This window comes from Canis lupus, chromosome 10, assembly GCF_003254725.2.
Source record: "Canis lupus dingo isolate Sandy chromosome 10, ASM325472v2, whole genome shotgun sequence".
NCBI classification, from domain to species: Eukaryota; Metazoa; Chordata; class Mammalia; order Carnivora; family Canidae; genus Canis; species Canis lupus.
The window spans coordinates 5764015-5780345 of NC_064252.1; the positions used below are offsets into that span (position 1 = coordinate 5764015).

Genomic DNA, 16331 nt, shown 5'->3' on the forward strand with positions numbered 1-16331 from the left:
TTTAAAAAGGCCTTGACAGTAGTATACTGGTGAGCGACAAAAAGCAAAGGTAAATATTTTATAAAATTACTAACTTGGGGACCCCTGGGTGGCTCAGCAGTTAAGCGCCTGCCTTCAGCTCAGGGTGTGATCCTGGAGACCTGGAATCGAGTCCCACATCAGGCTTCCTGCATGGAGCCTGCTTCTCCCTCTGCCTGTGTCTCTTCCTCTTTCTCTGTGTGTCTCTCTCATGAATAAATAAATAAAATCTTTTAAAAAATAATAAAATAAAATAAAACCACTAAATTGTTTTATCTTGTTGAGGTCTTCTAACAGGCCCTTAATAGAGTATGTAGTGCCCTATTGCTTAGAGTTAGCTGGAAGACAACATCATGAAAATGCCTCATTAAATGTCTAAATCACTCCTGGAACATGCATGTATTTGTCAAGACCTGCTATTGTATTGTTCTAAAACTCTTTGTAAGCAGTTTAAATCTTTTTGCTATCTAAGCCAAACTGAAGACGAGGATTGATCAAATAGAAAGTCTGAATAATTCAGTCCTCTCTTGGGAGAAAACAAGTTAATGTCTCTGGAACAAATGTAGTTGCAGAATCAGTTGTAGTTGCAGTTGTAGTTGCAGTTGTTGTGGATCATTACAGAACTCTCTACTTCACTTTGAATGTGTAGATTTTCAAAATCCATGAACATAAAATAAAACATTCTTAAACTCTTGCCCAAAGCTGATATAAAGTAAAAATGACCAAGTATATAAAGTTAAGATCAATAGTTTGTTTGATTTAACTTGTTTTTTAAAATTAAAATCAGGATGTCTAAAATGATTTTGCTTTCTAAAGTTCATTATTAGGAAGTTTGGGAAAAGATTCAGAGGCTGCTTACCATTTCCTTCTGTTTTTTTTTTTTCATGAAGTGGTTCTTTATCAGCCTTGAATCTGTCAGTAAATATAGATAACAAAATCTAAAACAGATTTTCCCTACTAGCAATCTTGACTCAATCTATATTACTCATATATCTAGGATAATACAATTCTTTATTGGAAAAGTCTCTCACCATACAAGTACCTTTCATTTAAAAACATCTAGGAACCACAGGATGTACTACATCTCTTAAGGACTTTTTCTTGTTCATGATAGAATTTAAGGCCTATAAGGCTATTTGATTTGTTTATTGATTCAATTCAGTTTAGTTCTATTATCACTCAGAGAGTATCCACTATAGTGTAGGCTGACATCAACCTTCAGGGTAGTGCCAGCTCTCAGAGCCATTTGTGTGTGCTACCAAAAAAGAAAATTCAAGTAGCACTTCAGATTAATCAATTCCCAGACTTCAGGCCCATATTAAAATGAAACTTTCCAGAACCTTTGGGGTAGGAGATATAATTTTGCTTGTTCTAATTTTTTAATTTAAATAACTTTCATTGGGGCACCGGAGTGGTCCAGCTGGTTAAGTGTCTGACTCTTGGTTTCAGCTTAGGCCACCTTCTCAGGGTCCTGAGATTGAGCCCCCATCAGCCTCTGCTCAGTAGAGTCTGCTTAAGTTCTTTCTCCCTCTTCCTCTACCCCTGGTCTCTGTGCTTACACATTCTCTCTCTCCCTCAAATAATCTTTCTTAAAAAACGTTATGTAACATTCATAGGGGCCGACAGTTCACTAGAGTCCCCATAACTTCTTACTATCTTAGCAAATTTGCTTTACCCGTTTATATTAGTTACATAGTATAACCCTTGCAAGAATTTGAGTTTTAGGGGATCCCTGGGTGGCTCAGCAGTTTAGCTCCTGCCTTTGGCCCAGGGTGTGATCCTGGAGTCCTGGAATCGAGTCCCACGTCAGGGTCCCTGTGTGGAGCCTGCTTCTCCCTCTGCCTATGTCTCTACCTCTCTCTCTCTCCCTCTGTGTCTCTCATGAATAAATCCCTCAGAGTCTAATCACCCTATTTCGTGAGGAAATGAGGAAACTAATGCTCACAGGGATTAAATGACTTGACCAAGGTTATCCAACTGGTTAGAGGCACTGAGCCAAACTAAAAAGTCCTAGTATAGTGGCTCTTTGTACAAGACACTGTATTCATTTCACTACTTTTTCTTTCTCCTTGTCAGGACCTAACATTTGTCTGAAATAAGGAGCCTCTGTATTTTTTTTAAGTTTTAAAAACTGTATCACAGCACTTACAATTTCTATTCATATCTCGAGTTTCAAAATGTCATTAACAGATTAAACACTTTACTACATGCTGTTTTGGTGTTTGCACTACTCCCCTGCCTTTTCACTGCCTTTTAGCTATCTAGAGAGCTAGAAATGGGAGAAGAGAATGATAAAATTACTAAAGAGAAAAGAATGGTTCGGAGGAGTGAATAAAATCGGGGAGAGAGGGGGTTATCAGAGGGAGTAACTGTAGAGGAATAACAAGGTAGAAGGAAGAAATGAAACAGAGCTTACTGAAGACCAAAGGTAGTAAGAGTTGAAAAATAAAGACAGCAAGGTATCAATCATTGCTGTTTTGGGGGATGTGCTCATTCTGGAAAATTTTTCCTTAGGCTTATGTAGCTAGCACCAAACAATATTGTGAATTAGACAAACCTTGTCTTGGGCTTCTCTGTATTTTCTTCCATTCAACTTTAAAAAAATGAAAAAAAAAGTTTTTTTCCCTCTTCTTTCTGTGGTCCATCTGAAAACTGACTCTCATTTGACACCTCAGGTTTAAACCTTACTCTCTGCCGAAGTATTTACATCTGAAGTCCTATCTTTTAATTGGTGTGTATAAGAACCTTTCTGAAAAGGATTTAAACATCAGTGAGAAGGAAATTATTTGGAGGATCAAGGAACCCTTCCTAGAGCATCTCTGATTTCAAATCCTACTCTGACTTTATGTAAGGTATACTTTGTTTATACCAATCCTAATTTCTGAAGTTCTCAGCATACTCCTTTCCCCTCCTCAAAGCCCTAGGTTAAGGTTTTAGTGGACAAGAAAAGCCTAGAGAGTCTGAGAATGAGAATGTAATGATCACCAAGCAAATAGTACATTCTTACAAGGTTAACTAAGGGAATCCTCTGGACACTGATTCCAAATAAGCAATGTAAGTCCTAGTTTATATTCAATTATCTATGTGATGTAAGAGAAAGTTACATTTTTCACCAATTGCTACCGATTCAGAAGGGAAATGGATCTCAACTAATTCAATGTTTATGAACAATCTTATTTCTCTACATAATTGAAAGTAGAAGCACAAGTAAAATAATCAGAATTTCCATAAATTAGTAGACTAAGGTCATTAAAAAGTTGACTGCTATACTCAAGATCAATTTCACAAAAATGTGAGTAAACCATCGTGCTGTACTCTGTAAACTTATACAGTAATGTCAATTGTTTCTCAATAAAACCAAATGGGGGTAAGATCATAAAGATTGGTAGAAAAATTGAAACTAACCCCATACTTCTAGATTTGGGGGCTAGACTGCCTGGTTTCAAATCTGAATTCTGTCAATTGCCTCAATCCACCTCTACAGAATGGGAATAATAATACCTACCTCATAGGGTTGCTATAAGGAGCAAGTTAATATTTTTAAGTGTTTAGAACTGGTCTTGGAACTCTAGAAGTATAACTGTTACTTCTTTCCTGTCTCTGAAGGCAACTAATTAAGTCTACAAAATGACCTCATAAACCTGATGCACAATTCAAATTAACATTGAACTTCTATATGTATCTCCAGTTAACTCATTGCCTTGAAGGTGGTGCAAATGAAAAGTTTATTTTACTTTGTTGCATGGGTACAGGCTTCAACATTTCAAATATGCATGTTCTTTGAAAGGAAACTGAATAGCAGACTGTGCATGAGGCATCACTTCTCATTTATGCTATGTGTATAAAATGACAGAGGGCATTTTTAAAAAAGATTTTATTTATTTATTCATGAGAGACACACAGAGAGAGAGAGAGAGAGAGGCAGAGACGTGCCCGACTTGGAACTCGACCCTGGGTCTCCAGGATCACGCCCTGGGCTGAAGTCCATACTAAACTGCTGAGCCACCTGGGCTGCCTGCGAGCATGGTTTTGACCTCAGGGCGAGCATTTTGACCTCAGTCTGTAAGAGCTTTATTGAGATATAATTTATATATTACATAATTCATCCTATCACCAGGAAACAACATTAGTGCTCACTGATTGGCTATTATGTCTCAGGCAATAAATACATATTGTTCCATTTAATCTTCATAAAAATCGTTTAAGCCAGGTATTAATATCCCTAATTTTATGATTAAACTAAAAGTACTTTGTAGCTAGATGTTGAGATGACGTTCCAACTCCTATTCCTATGACTCCAATAGTCTTCCCGTATATTGCTGCGAGAGGCAACTTTTTCCTTGGAAAATTATTTGTCTTTCAGAGGTTAGCTGGGAGGAGGAAAACGTGACCCTTTGATGGTACTCACGGTTAGAGAAACTAATTTTTTAACCTTTTCTTATGAGAAAAGGCAAATAATATAAGAAACAGCAGTAACTGGAAGCTTCTTTCAGACCCTCAGATCAAGGACGACATGATAATGCAAAATAGTTTTATTTTGAAGAAAATAAGCAACCATGATGCTGATACGCACACATCATGATGCCAGGATGCACTACTTCTATTTGGAAGGGCTCAGTACTCCTCACTAGCATAACTGCATCCCTCTTTACCGCATTTCCACCAAATGAGTTAGGCTAGACCTTAAAAATGGGGAGATAAGAGGTCATGCGGGGATTCTTTTTTTTTTTTTTTAATTTATTCATGACAGACAGAGAGAGAGAGAGAGAGAGAGAGAGAGAGAGAGAGAGAGGTAGAGACACAGGCAGAGGGAGAAGCAGGCTCCACGCTGGGACCCGGACATGGGACTCGATCTCAGGACCCCGGGGTCATGCCCTGGGCCACCTGGGCCTGCCCCCATTCAGGGATTCTTTTTTTTTTTTTTTAGATTTTATTTATTTATTAATGAGAGAGAGAGAGAGAATGAGGCAGAGTCACAGGCAGAGGGAGAAGCAGGCTCCATGCAGGGAGCCGACCGACCGCAGGATCGCGCCCCGGGGTCAAAGGCAGGCGCTACACCTCTGGGCCACCCAGGGATCCCCCCCGCCATGCAGGGATTCTTGAATGTCTTTGAGACTTTTCACATCACTTCCATCATCCTACAGTCACATTTCTGGACCTCCTCATGCTTGGAAATACTCCCAGGAGTTTTGCCACGATTCACTTGCAACAAATCCGGAGCTGGTCCTTAGGCAGCACGCTGCTAGCCTCCAGCCGCACGCAGGTCTACAAAAAGAAAAGAAAACCACAAAGATGAACCCAGGGCAGCCCAGACTCTCCTCTTTTCAGAGCGGGTTTTCGACAGGAGAGGCGGCCGGAGGGCGCGCGGGGCTTGGAACCTAGGTCATGCACTCACCCCTCCGCTCACTGCCTGACCTGAGCGTTTGCTTGCTGAGCCTCGACTTCCCCATGTGGCACCGTGGCCACCCTAGGAGCCGGGGTTGCTAAAGAAGAGCGAGCACACGCCCGCGGGGAGACGTGGTTCGGGACGCGCTGGTGTGGGGCGAGGGGGACAAAGGTCTCGCACGTGTCCTTCCCTTGGCACCTGGCGCGACACACGCTGCACGCGGCCGGCGAGGCACCGCGCGCGGTTTGCACTGCAGCCCGGCGTCTGGGCGTGCCTGGGAGGCGCCACCGGCAGCCTCCGGAGGGTCTCCACCTGCAGCAGCAGGAGGAGGGCGGGAAGGAGCCCGGGGCGGGCGGGGGGAGGGGGGGATGCACGGAGCCCAGCGCTGCGCTCGGGCTCCAGCTCGGGCTCCAGCTCGGGCTCCAGCTCGGGCTCCAGCTCGGGCGGGTCTTTGTTCGGGCGCCGATCTCCGGCTGGGGCTCCGCGAGCAGCTTCTCGGAGCCGCCGAGCCGTCCGGCAGCAGCTCCGGGTCCGCACGCCCCCCGCCGCGCCGCGCCCTCCAGCCGGAGCGGACGCGCAGACGAGCGCGCGCAGGCGGCGGCGGGCAACAGGGCGGGGAAGGCGGGGAAGCGGCGGACCGCGGGGCTGGAGGAGCGGCCCCCCCGGGAGGGCGCAACCCAGGCAGCGCCCGCGAGGCGGGGGGCGGGGAGACCCCGGCCGCCCGCTCCGGCCGCCCCCGGGCCCGCCCGCTGTCCCGAGGCGGCCCCCCCCGCGCCAGCGTCTGCTTTGGTCTCGCCCTGCGGCTGGGCGGGGCCGCGCGACGCCATTCCCACAATGCTCCGGGGCGTGCCGCCGCCGTCGCTGCCGCCTGTGGAAGAAGATGGCGGAAGGCGGAGCGGCGGATCTGGACATCCAGCGCTCCGACATCGCGACGCTGCTCAAAACCTCGCTCCGGAAAGGGGACACCTGGTGAGGGAAGGCGGCCGCGGCGGCCGCGGCGGCGGGAGGGCGGCGGAGGCCCGGGCGGGGGCTGCGGGCCGCTGTCTGTCGCCAGTGACAGGTGCGGGCAGGTCCGGCGGCGGCCGCCCCGGGCGAGCGGGGTGTCGGCGGCCCCCGGACGCCGGGGGCGAGGATCGGAGCCGGGGGCGGGTAGGGGGGGCCGGGGCTCGCGGCCGGTCACGGCGCGCCCAGCGGCCTGGGGGGAGCGGCGGCGGCGCTGGTCCGCCGGGCCCCCGCGGCGCCGCTCCCACCTCGGGCCTGCCCGGACGCCGGCTCCCCGCGGCGGCCCGCGGTCGGGCGCTGACAGCTCGGCGGCCCGCGCCGCTGCTCCGCTCGCTTCCTCCCGCGGCGTCTGCCGGCGAGCGAGTTGCTGGCTGGCCCGACGCCGGCGTTCTTCCGGGAGGCGGGCTGCACAGGTGGGCCGGCCCCGGCACCTCCCGCGGCGCGGAGCCCCCAGCCCCAGCCCCCCGGCCGGAGGAGGCAGAGTCCGGGACCTCGGGCCGAGCAGAGGGGGAACCACGTGGTCCCGGGCTTCGGCGGGGGCTCGGTCGGGACCCGCCGCGCCTCTCGGAAGCGCAGCCCTTCCCTCCCGGGCGGGCGAGCCGCAGGCCTGCACGAAGTAGATAAGTCCGCTGGAGGCTCAGCGCGCTTGCTACCCTCGAGACCTAGGAAATAGCAGAGGATGCAAACGCCGGAGGTAGCACGCGTAGGGATTTAATACCGGTGGTGGTCGGCACTGCTTAAATACGGGAATACGTGACCTAAAGGGCAAGTGGTGTTTGTCAGGAAGAAGAGGAGGGATGTGCTTCTTCATATACAGTGACCGCTGTTTTCTTGTCTGCTTGTCACCGTAGCGGCGGTGTAGGATGCACGGGCCCCTCTACGACTTGGTGGAGGGAACGAACCTAAGACTGAGACCTGGTTAGGTCCCCGTTTCACCGCCTCACCTGGGGCAGGACTTGGAGGACAGGCAGTTTGAATCGCTGTGCCCCCCCCCCCCCCGTCTTCATCCGTGAAGTGGGCAACGAAAATTCCGTGATAGGGGTGTACTCTCTCGATCTTGAGGAGGTATTCCAAGACATTATCTGTTTAGGAGAGGACGTTAAGTGTTAGTCGCTGTGTTGTCCCCGCCACTTACTTCCGATAAAATGCTGTAGTATTAGTGGATTTTGAAGTAAGTTAGCAGATGGCAGTCTTGGGACTTGACTTTTAAGTGTTTTTTGATCTAAGTCTTGGTACTTTTCTTCCTACTTTGTTGGGCTACATACATTCTGGGTTTATATGGTGAAAATCCCTAACGGTGTAAACATGCACTTGTTGCACTAGAACAGAAAATACGATCTCTAGATGATTTAATGATCATTACTGCGCATGTCAGTGTTTGTAAGATGTTTATTCCTGTGTGGAAGTTGGATATTTCCTAGGACACATAATTACCTTGGTCTTTGGATTATTAAAAGATAAATTAATCCTAGCTTCCCATTAGTTAACCTGTTCCCACCTCATAAAAAACATAAATGGGGATCTCTATCCTCTTAAAAATGGCTATGATTCAGATGGATATTACTTCTTTTTAATGTTATGTTTTTGGTACTCTGAGTAGTAGTTGGTGGTACTCTGAGTAGAGACACAGGCAGAGGGAGAAGCAGGCTCCATGCAGGGAGCCCGACGTGTGACTCGATCCCAAGACCCCGGAGTCACGCCCCGGGCTGAAGGAGGCGCTAAACCGTTGAGCTACCCAGGCTGCCCTGGAAATAGTCATAAAGAATAAATATAGGAAGTCGTAAATTTGAGTCTTTTAAATGCGTTCATTTTAAAGAAAGGGACATTGAAGACCACATATTTAGATAACAGCAGAATGTGGAATTTTGTTAAGATTTATTTATTTATTTGAGAAAGGGCTGGGGAGGGGCAGTGGGAGAGGGTGAAAGTCTTTTTTTTTTTTTTTTTTTAATCAGGCTCCCGGCTAAGTGGGAAGCCTGATGAGCCTGATGTGGGGCTCAATCTCACGACCCTGAGAGATCCTGAGATCACGACCTGAGCTGAAACCAGGAGTCAGATGCTTAACCGACTGTGCCACTCAGGGTGCCCCAAAATGTGAACGTTTTTGTCCTCAAATTGATGATACCTCTTAGTTAAAGGGAAAAAATACCGGAGCAGGATGGTACTGAGGATTTGCAAAAACCAGTTTGGTTTAGGCCACTTAATTTGCAATTAGGTAAAATCTGTCAAAAAAGAAAATAGTTTAGAACAAAAGTTTGATTCAGAGTTTTAAGGAGAATAATTGGCTAAGTACAAATTTCATTATATATGCATGATTTCAGAACTGGTAAAGATTTAATAATTTGTTACTTGGGCTCATAGTTTTTGGAACTCACTACAACTTGTTTTTAACTTGTTAAAAAGTTGGGCAGCCCGGGTGGCTCAGCGGTTTAGTACCACCTTCCATCCAGGGCCTGATCCTGGAGTCCCGGGATCGAGTCCCATGTTGGGCTCCCTGCATGGAGCCTGCTTCTCCCTCTGCCTGTGTCTCTGCCTCTCTCTGTGTGTATCTCTCATGAATAAATAAATAAAATCTTAAAAAAAAGTTGTCTCTCTTTTTAATGCCTTTTTAAAAGATATTTGGATTAGCTGTTTATAGTTATTTGTGCAAATCCAGTCTGATATTTTATAGCTGAAATGGGTCATCTACAGATGGAACATTATCTTGGTATGTGTGTGTAACCATCTTGGAAAGATTGATGACTATTGAGAAAAAATGGAAGGTTTATCATAAGTTTATTCTTGAGAGTTTAATACTGATTTTTGATGTTATAGTCAAGTGCCTTAAGATGAATAATGAAAATGAAACTTAATTTCATTAGGTATTTGTGAGTACTTTCTGGATAAGGATTGTTTCATAGTACTCTGGTAGATAACTAACACTTAGGCAAGGGTGAAGATTCGGTTCTTCTTGAAAACTTGAGTTTCTGTTTATTTGTAAATAGTGAATGATTTTTATCTGCACACTGACTTTCTAGAGATGAAAATAAGTACACAAGTCTAGAATGAGGATGAATAAACTTTATAATGTGCTTAATACTAGACATAGACAAGCCCAAATTGATACAGGAGAGTTATACCTCTTAAAAAGATGAGGTGTGAAAGTGACACTGATCCTCCCTATAAGTCCAGTAGTATCATAATACTGTTTGTTAATCTGTATTTTAGCTCAGAGGAGGTATGTAGAAAACCACGAACCACATTGTTTGAATTTAGTAACTATAGAAATAAGGGTAAAGGAACTAGAACTTGTTTAACTTAGATTGAATGAAAGATAACTTAATCTTCAGGTATTTGGTGGTTTTTCTTGATGAGACAAAAAGGAAAAAAAAATTTTAAGTACATTACATGTTAAGTATATTAGAGGTAGAGGAACCCATTTAAGGGAGATAGGTAGTTAAATGAGTTACAAAGACAAGTTGTAGGTTATGGAAAACTCTCTGAAGACATAAGTAAATAAACATAACTACAAATTACTTCCCTGCTTTTATTAAATGTTATTCGACCAGTCATTTTCACTAATTTTTATGTATATGCAATGGTAATGCATAGCTAACTCTACAAATTAAAGTTTTGTGTCATTTTTGTATAAACTCTCATAACTCCAGTAGATTTTAAGGTACTTCAGAGACTAACTTTAACTCGTACTGAGTCATTTCAAATGTGTCTGACATTTTTTGTTTCAATAAATAGGCAAGAAATAGTCCATCGGATCAGTGAGGTTTTCATATTAGAATACACTCCTGATTCAGTTTAAGGGCTTTTCTTCGATTCTTGCTCTTTTACTTAGAAATCTTTGAGGCTTTATTTTATACAGTCTCTTAGGTTTGTGTAGCTTTTATTAACACTAACAGAAAATAACCTTATAATGACAAATCAGTTCATAATGTAAAGGGACACTATTAATCAGTGTAAACTCCAAATTGTTTAGTATATACTTGCTAAAGAAATTTTTACATTACTATTACTATAAATACTAATTTTAGTTGTGCCAAAGTGTTAACCACTAAATTAGGGTATGTGTCACATCATTTGCAGAAAATGAAACAGGAAGCAAAACTGTTTTTTTAGTGTTGCTAAATTGATGAAAATAAGGACAGAAATAGTGACATTATTAAAGTGTATTTTTCACAATTTAGTTGCTTAAAATCTAGAAAGGCATTTTTTCCTAATTTAAGCCTTTTTATAAGTGTTTAAATCACTTCTAAGTTGTTGGTGAATCCAAAATTAATGTACCTTGTTTTACCAAGAAGATCCAGAACTTTTTAGTCCATGATTTCATTTATCTATTTAGTGACATTCAGGTTTTATTTTATTTTTTCTAAATCATATAATTTTCCCATCAGCACATGTAAGGTATTAAATATTCTTTTTACAAGATAGTTTTGTGACAAATATATTAATCTTGCTAACATATACATATAATTAGAAAAACTTAGTTTGTCAGGCTATGATGGGTAGTATTGCATTTAAAAACACCATGTGCTAGGTACTGTTTTAAGTATTTACGTATGTTAACTTATTTACTCATCACTACAGTTCTAGGCCACTAGAATGTGAATGTGCTGTAATTCACATTTAGCAGGATAGGAATCCTAGGCCCAAGTGTTCACACAGTGATAAATCTGGGATTTGAACCCAAGTAGACTGGAGCTTTAATTCAGACCCAGAAGTCACTGTAGTGTAACTGCCTCTTATTTTGTGCATTTAAAAATGTAGTTCCACTTTAAAAAGGAAAAACAAAAGGATATTTTTTTCTTTTTCATTTTAAATGGAATCTTTTATATCTAGGAGCAGAATTCTACCATTTTTATTGCAAACTTGTGTTTTATGACTGTTCAGTTTAGATATGGTAGGGTATATAGAAAATCTTACTGTCTTCTGAAAATCTGAATTTAATTACATTTAAAGATTAATAGATAACTAGCTCAATGTATAGAATAAATATTATCTTGATCCAAAAGTTCATTTAAACAAAAGTGGGATGATTTATTGTTGAAATTTTGAGTATCAATTGTTTATCAGTAATTGTAACCTTTTAGTAGAGACTATATGGCTCCTTCTTACATAGTTTTATAGAACTAACACATCAAGCAGATAGTAAGAGTTTACAGGATATTTTGTTTTAGTACTTTGTATTTTAAAAGTGTTGATTTACAGTAAACCACAAATACATTAGGATCTCTTTTTGGACTATGTATCCAAAGGAACAGCCTAGCCCAGAAATGCAAATGTGAATGCTTGGTATTCTTTGTTCCTGTGTTTACCAACTGATTTTTTTTTTTCCAGAAACAGTTATTTTAGTGGGTTTTCAAAGTCAAAAGACATTTGAATTAAGACAGTAAAAGGTGCATAGAATTAAGACAGTTAAAGGTACATCTAACACTTTCCTGAAAACTAACAAGTAGCAACTGCAAAAAGATCAATTTTGCCATACTAGTCATTAGATATATCCATTTTATTACATAAGTTTAGAGTGATTTTTCTATTATTCACTTCGAGAATTACTTTATTAATAAGCCATGATTATTGATAAAAGTGAATTGAAACCATCAGGCATATTGGCAAGGAGATAAGGGGAAGGTTAAGAACAACTAATGAATGTGTTTTACATGCATCATCTGATTTGATCCTTCAAATAAGGCTCAAAGTATATGTTCATTTCTTATAGATAAGGAGTCTGAACTCAGGGAAATTAAGTTGATTTGCATGTGGTTCGAAGGTGATAATACCACCCATAGTGAATGAACATTTATTAAATGCTTACTGTGTTGTCCACTCTTCTAAATGCTCTGTAATTATGCAGCCTTTAAAGTGAGCGCTCTTAAGCGTCTGACTCGATTTCAGCACAGGTCACGATCTCAGGATGGTGAGCTCGAACACTGCATCAGGCCCTGTGCTCAGCACGGAGTCCAGCTTGTCCCCCTCCCCTCCCTGTACTTGTTCTATCTCTTTCTCAGATACATAAATAAAATCTTTTTAAAAAATGTTTTCTTGCTGTCATTACTCAAATACAATGCAAACAGTATTTCATTAAACTGTTACTCCTTCTTTAGTTCCTATATAAAATTATTCAGCAATTACTAAAACAATTGTTTTTCTTCCTTGACTCCATTCAGTTTGTCCCTTTATTTTCATTTCCTCAGTTTCCACTGTAATTCATACTATACATGAAGTCCTTTATTCATACTCTTTCCATCTATTTACATAAAGGAATGTAGTTCCTTTCAATTTTATTATCCAGTTTATACAGAAGTCACTACTAAAGAAACCTAGAATAAGACTGATAGTAAGTGACCTCAGTTTTGGATACAGATTAAAATGATGTATCTAAAGAATTATTACGAATGACTCCTCAAAAAGAAGTAAAGAAGATCAGATTGTAACATGAGGCAGGAAACCTCTGTAGTATTAACCTGTATTTTGTATTTGATTATGCTTACAACACTTAACTGCTTCTGTCAGTAGGATTCTGCATGGTTTCCTGGTAGATCTCCCCCCAAAAAAGGAAGGTAATGGCTAGCTGCCTTTTCTCTCCTTTTAGTTTTGAGAAGACCCAGATATTAGTGTGGTAATTCTTTACTGTTAAGGAAAATTGTGTAACGGAAGTAGCCATAGAAAGAACTTCCTTTGCTCTCACAAGCAAATCCAAGAGTGGCCTTGAGGCCAGGCTATTCTGAGTTTTAGAAAGCCAGATCAAGTTCCTTGAGTAAAATTTTACACAAAAAGATGAGTGGTAAGGGCGAAATGATCATGGTAAAAGAGACCTGATAATTTGGGTTGCTTTATATTATTTAACAATGTGTTTCAATAGCTTAACAAAATTTAACAGTTTAATCAAGAGATTTATCTTTGATATAGATAGAAAATTTATATTTACAAATTTGAATGAATTTCAAGCTGTGGAAACTTAATTCTCTGAAGAGGTATAGTTAAGGAGGTACATGTACCATATAGATATGGTGATGGTTACAAAAATTACTATGTGTTAAGAGCTGTATTTTTAAATTTTATTTATTTATTCATGAGAGTCACAGAGAGAGAGGCAGAGACACGGGCAGAGGGAGAAGCAGGCTCCATGCAGGGAGCTCAATGTGAGACTCCAGGATCATGCCCTGGGCCAAAGACAGACATGCAACTACTGAGCCACCCAGGCGTCCCAAGAGCTTTGTATTCTCATTTTGCGATACAGAAGCTGAGATACAGTTAGATGTACCTAGCCATACACTTGGGCCAGTGATAGAGCAGAGATTCTAACCTGTGCAGTCAACTCAGAAGCCTGCATTTTAAACTGTATTGCTTGCCTGTGAGTCATAGAGCCATACCCATGTTATGGAAACAACTTTTTGAGAGATGAATATTTTGAAGTTTTAAAATCAGGCAGTGATAGCTTTGGCATATTAAAAAGAGCATTTTTGTCTGTTATCCATTGGAGAAGACTGTAGGATTTTCTGGGGGCGCTCTCCTTGGTTTAGCATTCTAGTCCTAGCAGTCTTATTTCTAATTAGTACAGCTCTGCCTTGGTACTGGTGGTGGTTCTCATTTCTTAAAAATGATTTACTCATTTCTGCTTCATATGACATTACATATCATTCATATAATTTCAAATAAATTTTACTAATTCCTGACCTTCACTTACTTCAAAAACTAGTTCAGTACCAATCTCTTAAAATCATCTCTAATAATCTCATCCAGGCATATGTCCTTCTACTCTTTAAAAAAAAAAGGCTTTATTGTGATATAATTCACATATGGTATAATTTGCCCACCTCAGATGTAGTTTACTAGGCTTTGATATACTTACAGAATTGTGCAACCATTACCTTAATCAGTGCTGGAATATTTTTATCGCCTCTCCCCCAAATCCTCCATACCTATTTGCAGCCCCCTGCTTCCCAATTTCTCCTCAAATCTCCCTGCTCTAGGCAGCTGCTAATGTATTTTTTGTTCTATAGATTTGCCAGTTTGGGATATTTCATATAAATGGAATCATGTATGTGTTTGGCTTTTTTCATGAAGTATTAGTGCTTTATTTCTTTTTATTGCTCAGTAATATTCCATTGTATAGATAATGTACCATATTGAATCTTTTTTTTTTTTAATTCATTCATGAGAGACAGAGAGAGAAAGAAAGAGAGAGAGAGAGGCACAGACACAGGCAGAGGGAGAAGCAGGCTCCATGGAGCCTGACATGGGACTCAATCCCAGCCCCCAGTACCACACCTGGGACTGAAAATGGCGCTAAGCCACTGAGCCACCCGGGCTGCCCTACCATATTGAATCTATCCCTTCATCAGTTGGTGGACATTTGGGTTGTTTACATTTTTGCCTGCTAAAAATAATCCTGCTATGAGCAATTCATGTGCAGGTTTTTGTGTAGACATAACGTTGATTTCTCTTGAGTATATACCTAGGAGTGGAATTCCTGGGTATTTAATTTTTTTGAGGAGCTGATAGGCTCTTTTCCAAGGTGGGTGCAACATTTTACGTTGCCATCAACAGTGTATGAAGGTTACAATTTTTCCACATCCTTGACACCACTTGTTAATGCCTTTTTTTTTTATTACAGCCATCTTAGTGGATGTAAAATTATATCTCATTGTAGTGTTGATTTACATTTTCCTAATGGCTAATGATGTTGCACATCTTTTCATATATGTGTATTGGCCATTTGTATACCTTCTTTGGCAAAACGTTTATGTAGATCCTTTGCCCATTTTAAATTAGATTGTCTTTATATTACTGAGTTTTAAGAGTTTATGTTGTCTAGATACAAATCCCTTATCAGAGAGATGATTTGCAAAATTTTCTCCCATTCTATGGGTTTTCTTTTCACTTTTACAATCTTACTTGGCCTCCTTCCTGAGTTCCTTTTTTGTCTTAGTTTAGATGTAAAAAGAGGTCATAAAAATTAGTTCTTGCTAAGTGATGAATTTAATGTGCAAAGTAGAAAATAGGTTGGAAATGCTTAAAATTTAAAATGAAGATATAAAGAGATTAATCAAGCTATTGTTTTATTTGAAAGAATTTCTTAGCTTTGGTTAAGTTTTTTACTGAAACAATGAAATTCTGAGTTATAGTTTGGAATTTTTTTTAAAAAGCCTGTGAATTATCTGGCTTATAATCATTTAAAATGCTAGAAATTATCAGTATCTCCTTTAGTATTGAAAATGGTTTTATGCTCTTGCTATGTAAATGTAAATGTACCTATTCTGCATAAGATAGTTATAAAACATTTTTCCAAAATTGTGTGCTACATTGGATTAGGCTGAAAAAAAAATTTGTATATTTTCTTAGTTGTAAAGGAGTATGTTTACTTTGAAGAGAAAAAGGTAGGATTTTAAGAAATAAATGACAATATGTTAGGCAATTTAGCAAGAATTGCTTATGTAAAAGTTTTAAGTATAAACCTAATCAAAAAAGAAAAGAAAGAACTATGCATTCATTAGCTCTGTGATTTCTTAAATGCAGCTACTGAGATTCCCCCATACTGCTTTAAAAATTTTTTTTTTATTTTTTTAAAACTTTAAAAAATTTTTTTATTTATTCATGAGAGGCACACAGAGAGAAAGAGCGACAGAGACAGAAAGACAGAGAGGCAGAGGCAGAGGACACAGGCAGAGGGAGAAGCAGGCTCCATGCAGGGAGCCCGATGTGGGACTCGATCCCAGGTCTCCAGGATCATGCCCTGGGCCGAAGGCAGCCCCTGAGCCATCCGGGCGTCCTGCCCCATACTGCTTTTTCTAGGGCTGTTTCTCACTCAATTATTGGCCCCTGTATATCTTTCCTTAAATTTGCCTCTACTGTGTATAAAAACACTATAAACCTGTAGAGCTCTATGTTTACCCCACCACCACCACCATCCCTAAAAAAAAAGGAAAAAAGA

At 41.1% G+C, this 16331-nt stretch overlaps 2 protein-coding genes across 9 annotated transcripts in view; one reads left to right on the forward strand and one right to left on the reverse strand.

The window, feature by feature from the left end:
• Positions 1-3875: 3875 nt before the first annotated feature.
• On the reverse strand, positions 3876-6231 carry LOC125755890 (dapper homolog 3-like). The gene is made up of 2 exons (XM_049115110.1): positions 5434-6231; positions 3876-5283 (listed from the first exon to the last, which is right to left on the reverse strand). Exons 1-2 carry the CDS (start codon positions 6229-6231, stop codon positions 5218-5220), a joined length of 864 nt encoding a protein of 287 aa, XP_048971067.1. The 3' UTR covers positions 3876-5217.
• A 15-nt stretch (positions 6232-6246) lies between these two features.
• The window catches only part of USP15 (ubiquitin specific peptidase 15), a 122905-nt gene continuing 112820 nt past the window's right edge, over positions 6247-16331 (forward strand). For all 8 annotated transcript variants that reach the window (XR_007413343.1, XR_007413344.1, XR_007413346.1 and 5 more), the window contains exon 1: positions 6247-6373. Coding sequence is in view for 5 of the 8 variants with exons in the window: in XM_025476763.3 (XP_025332548.1) it covers positions 6285-6373 (89 nt within the window). In the remaining 3 variants the exon portion in view is untranslated. The remainder of the gene's footprint in view (positions 6374-16331) is intronic.

Coding starts and splice junctions, on each gene's coding strand:
- LOC125755890 (XM_049115110.1), bottom strand. CDS start 6,231: ATGGCGTCGCGCGGCCCCGCCCAGCCGCAGGGCGAGACCAAAGCAGAC. Junction 5,284..5,433: donor CTCAGCAAGCAAACGCTCAG/GTCAGGCAGTGA, acceptor TTCTTTTTGTAG/ACCTGCGTGCGGCTGGAGGC.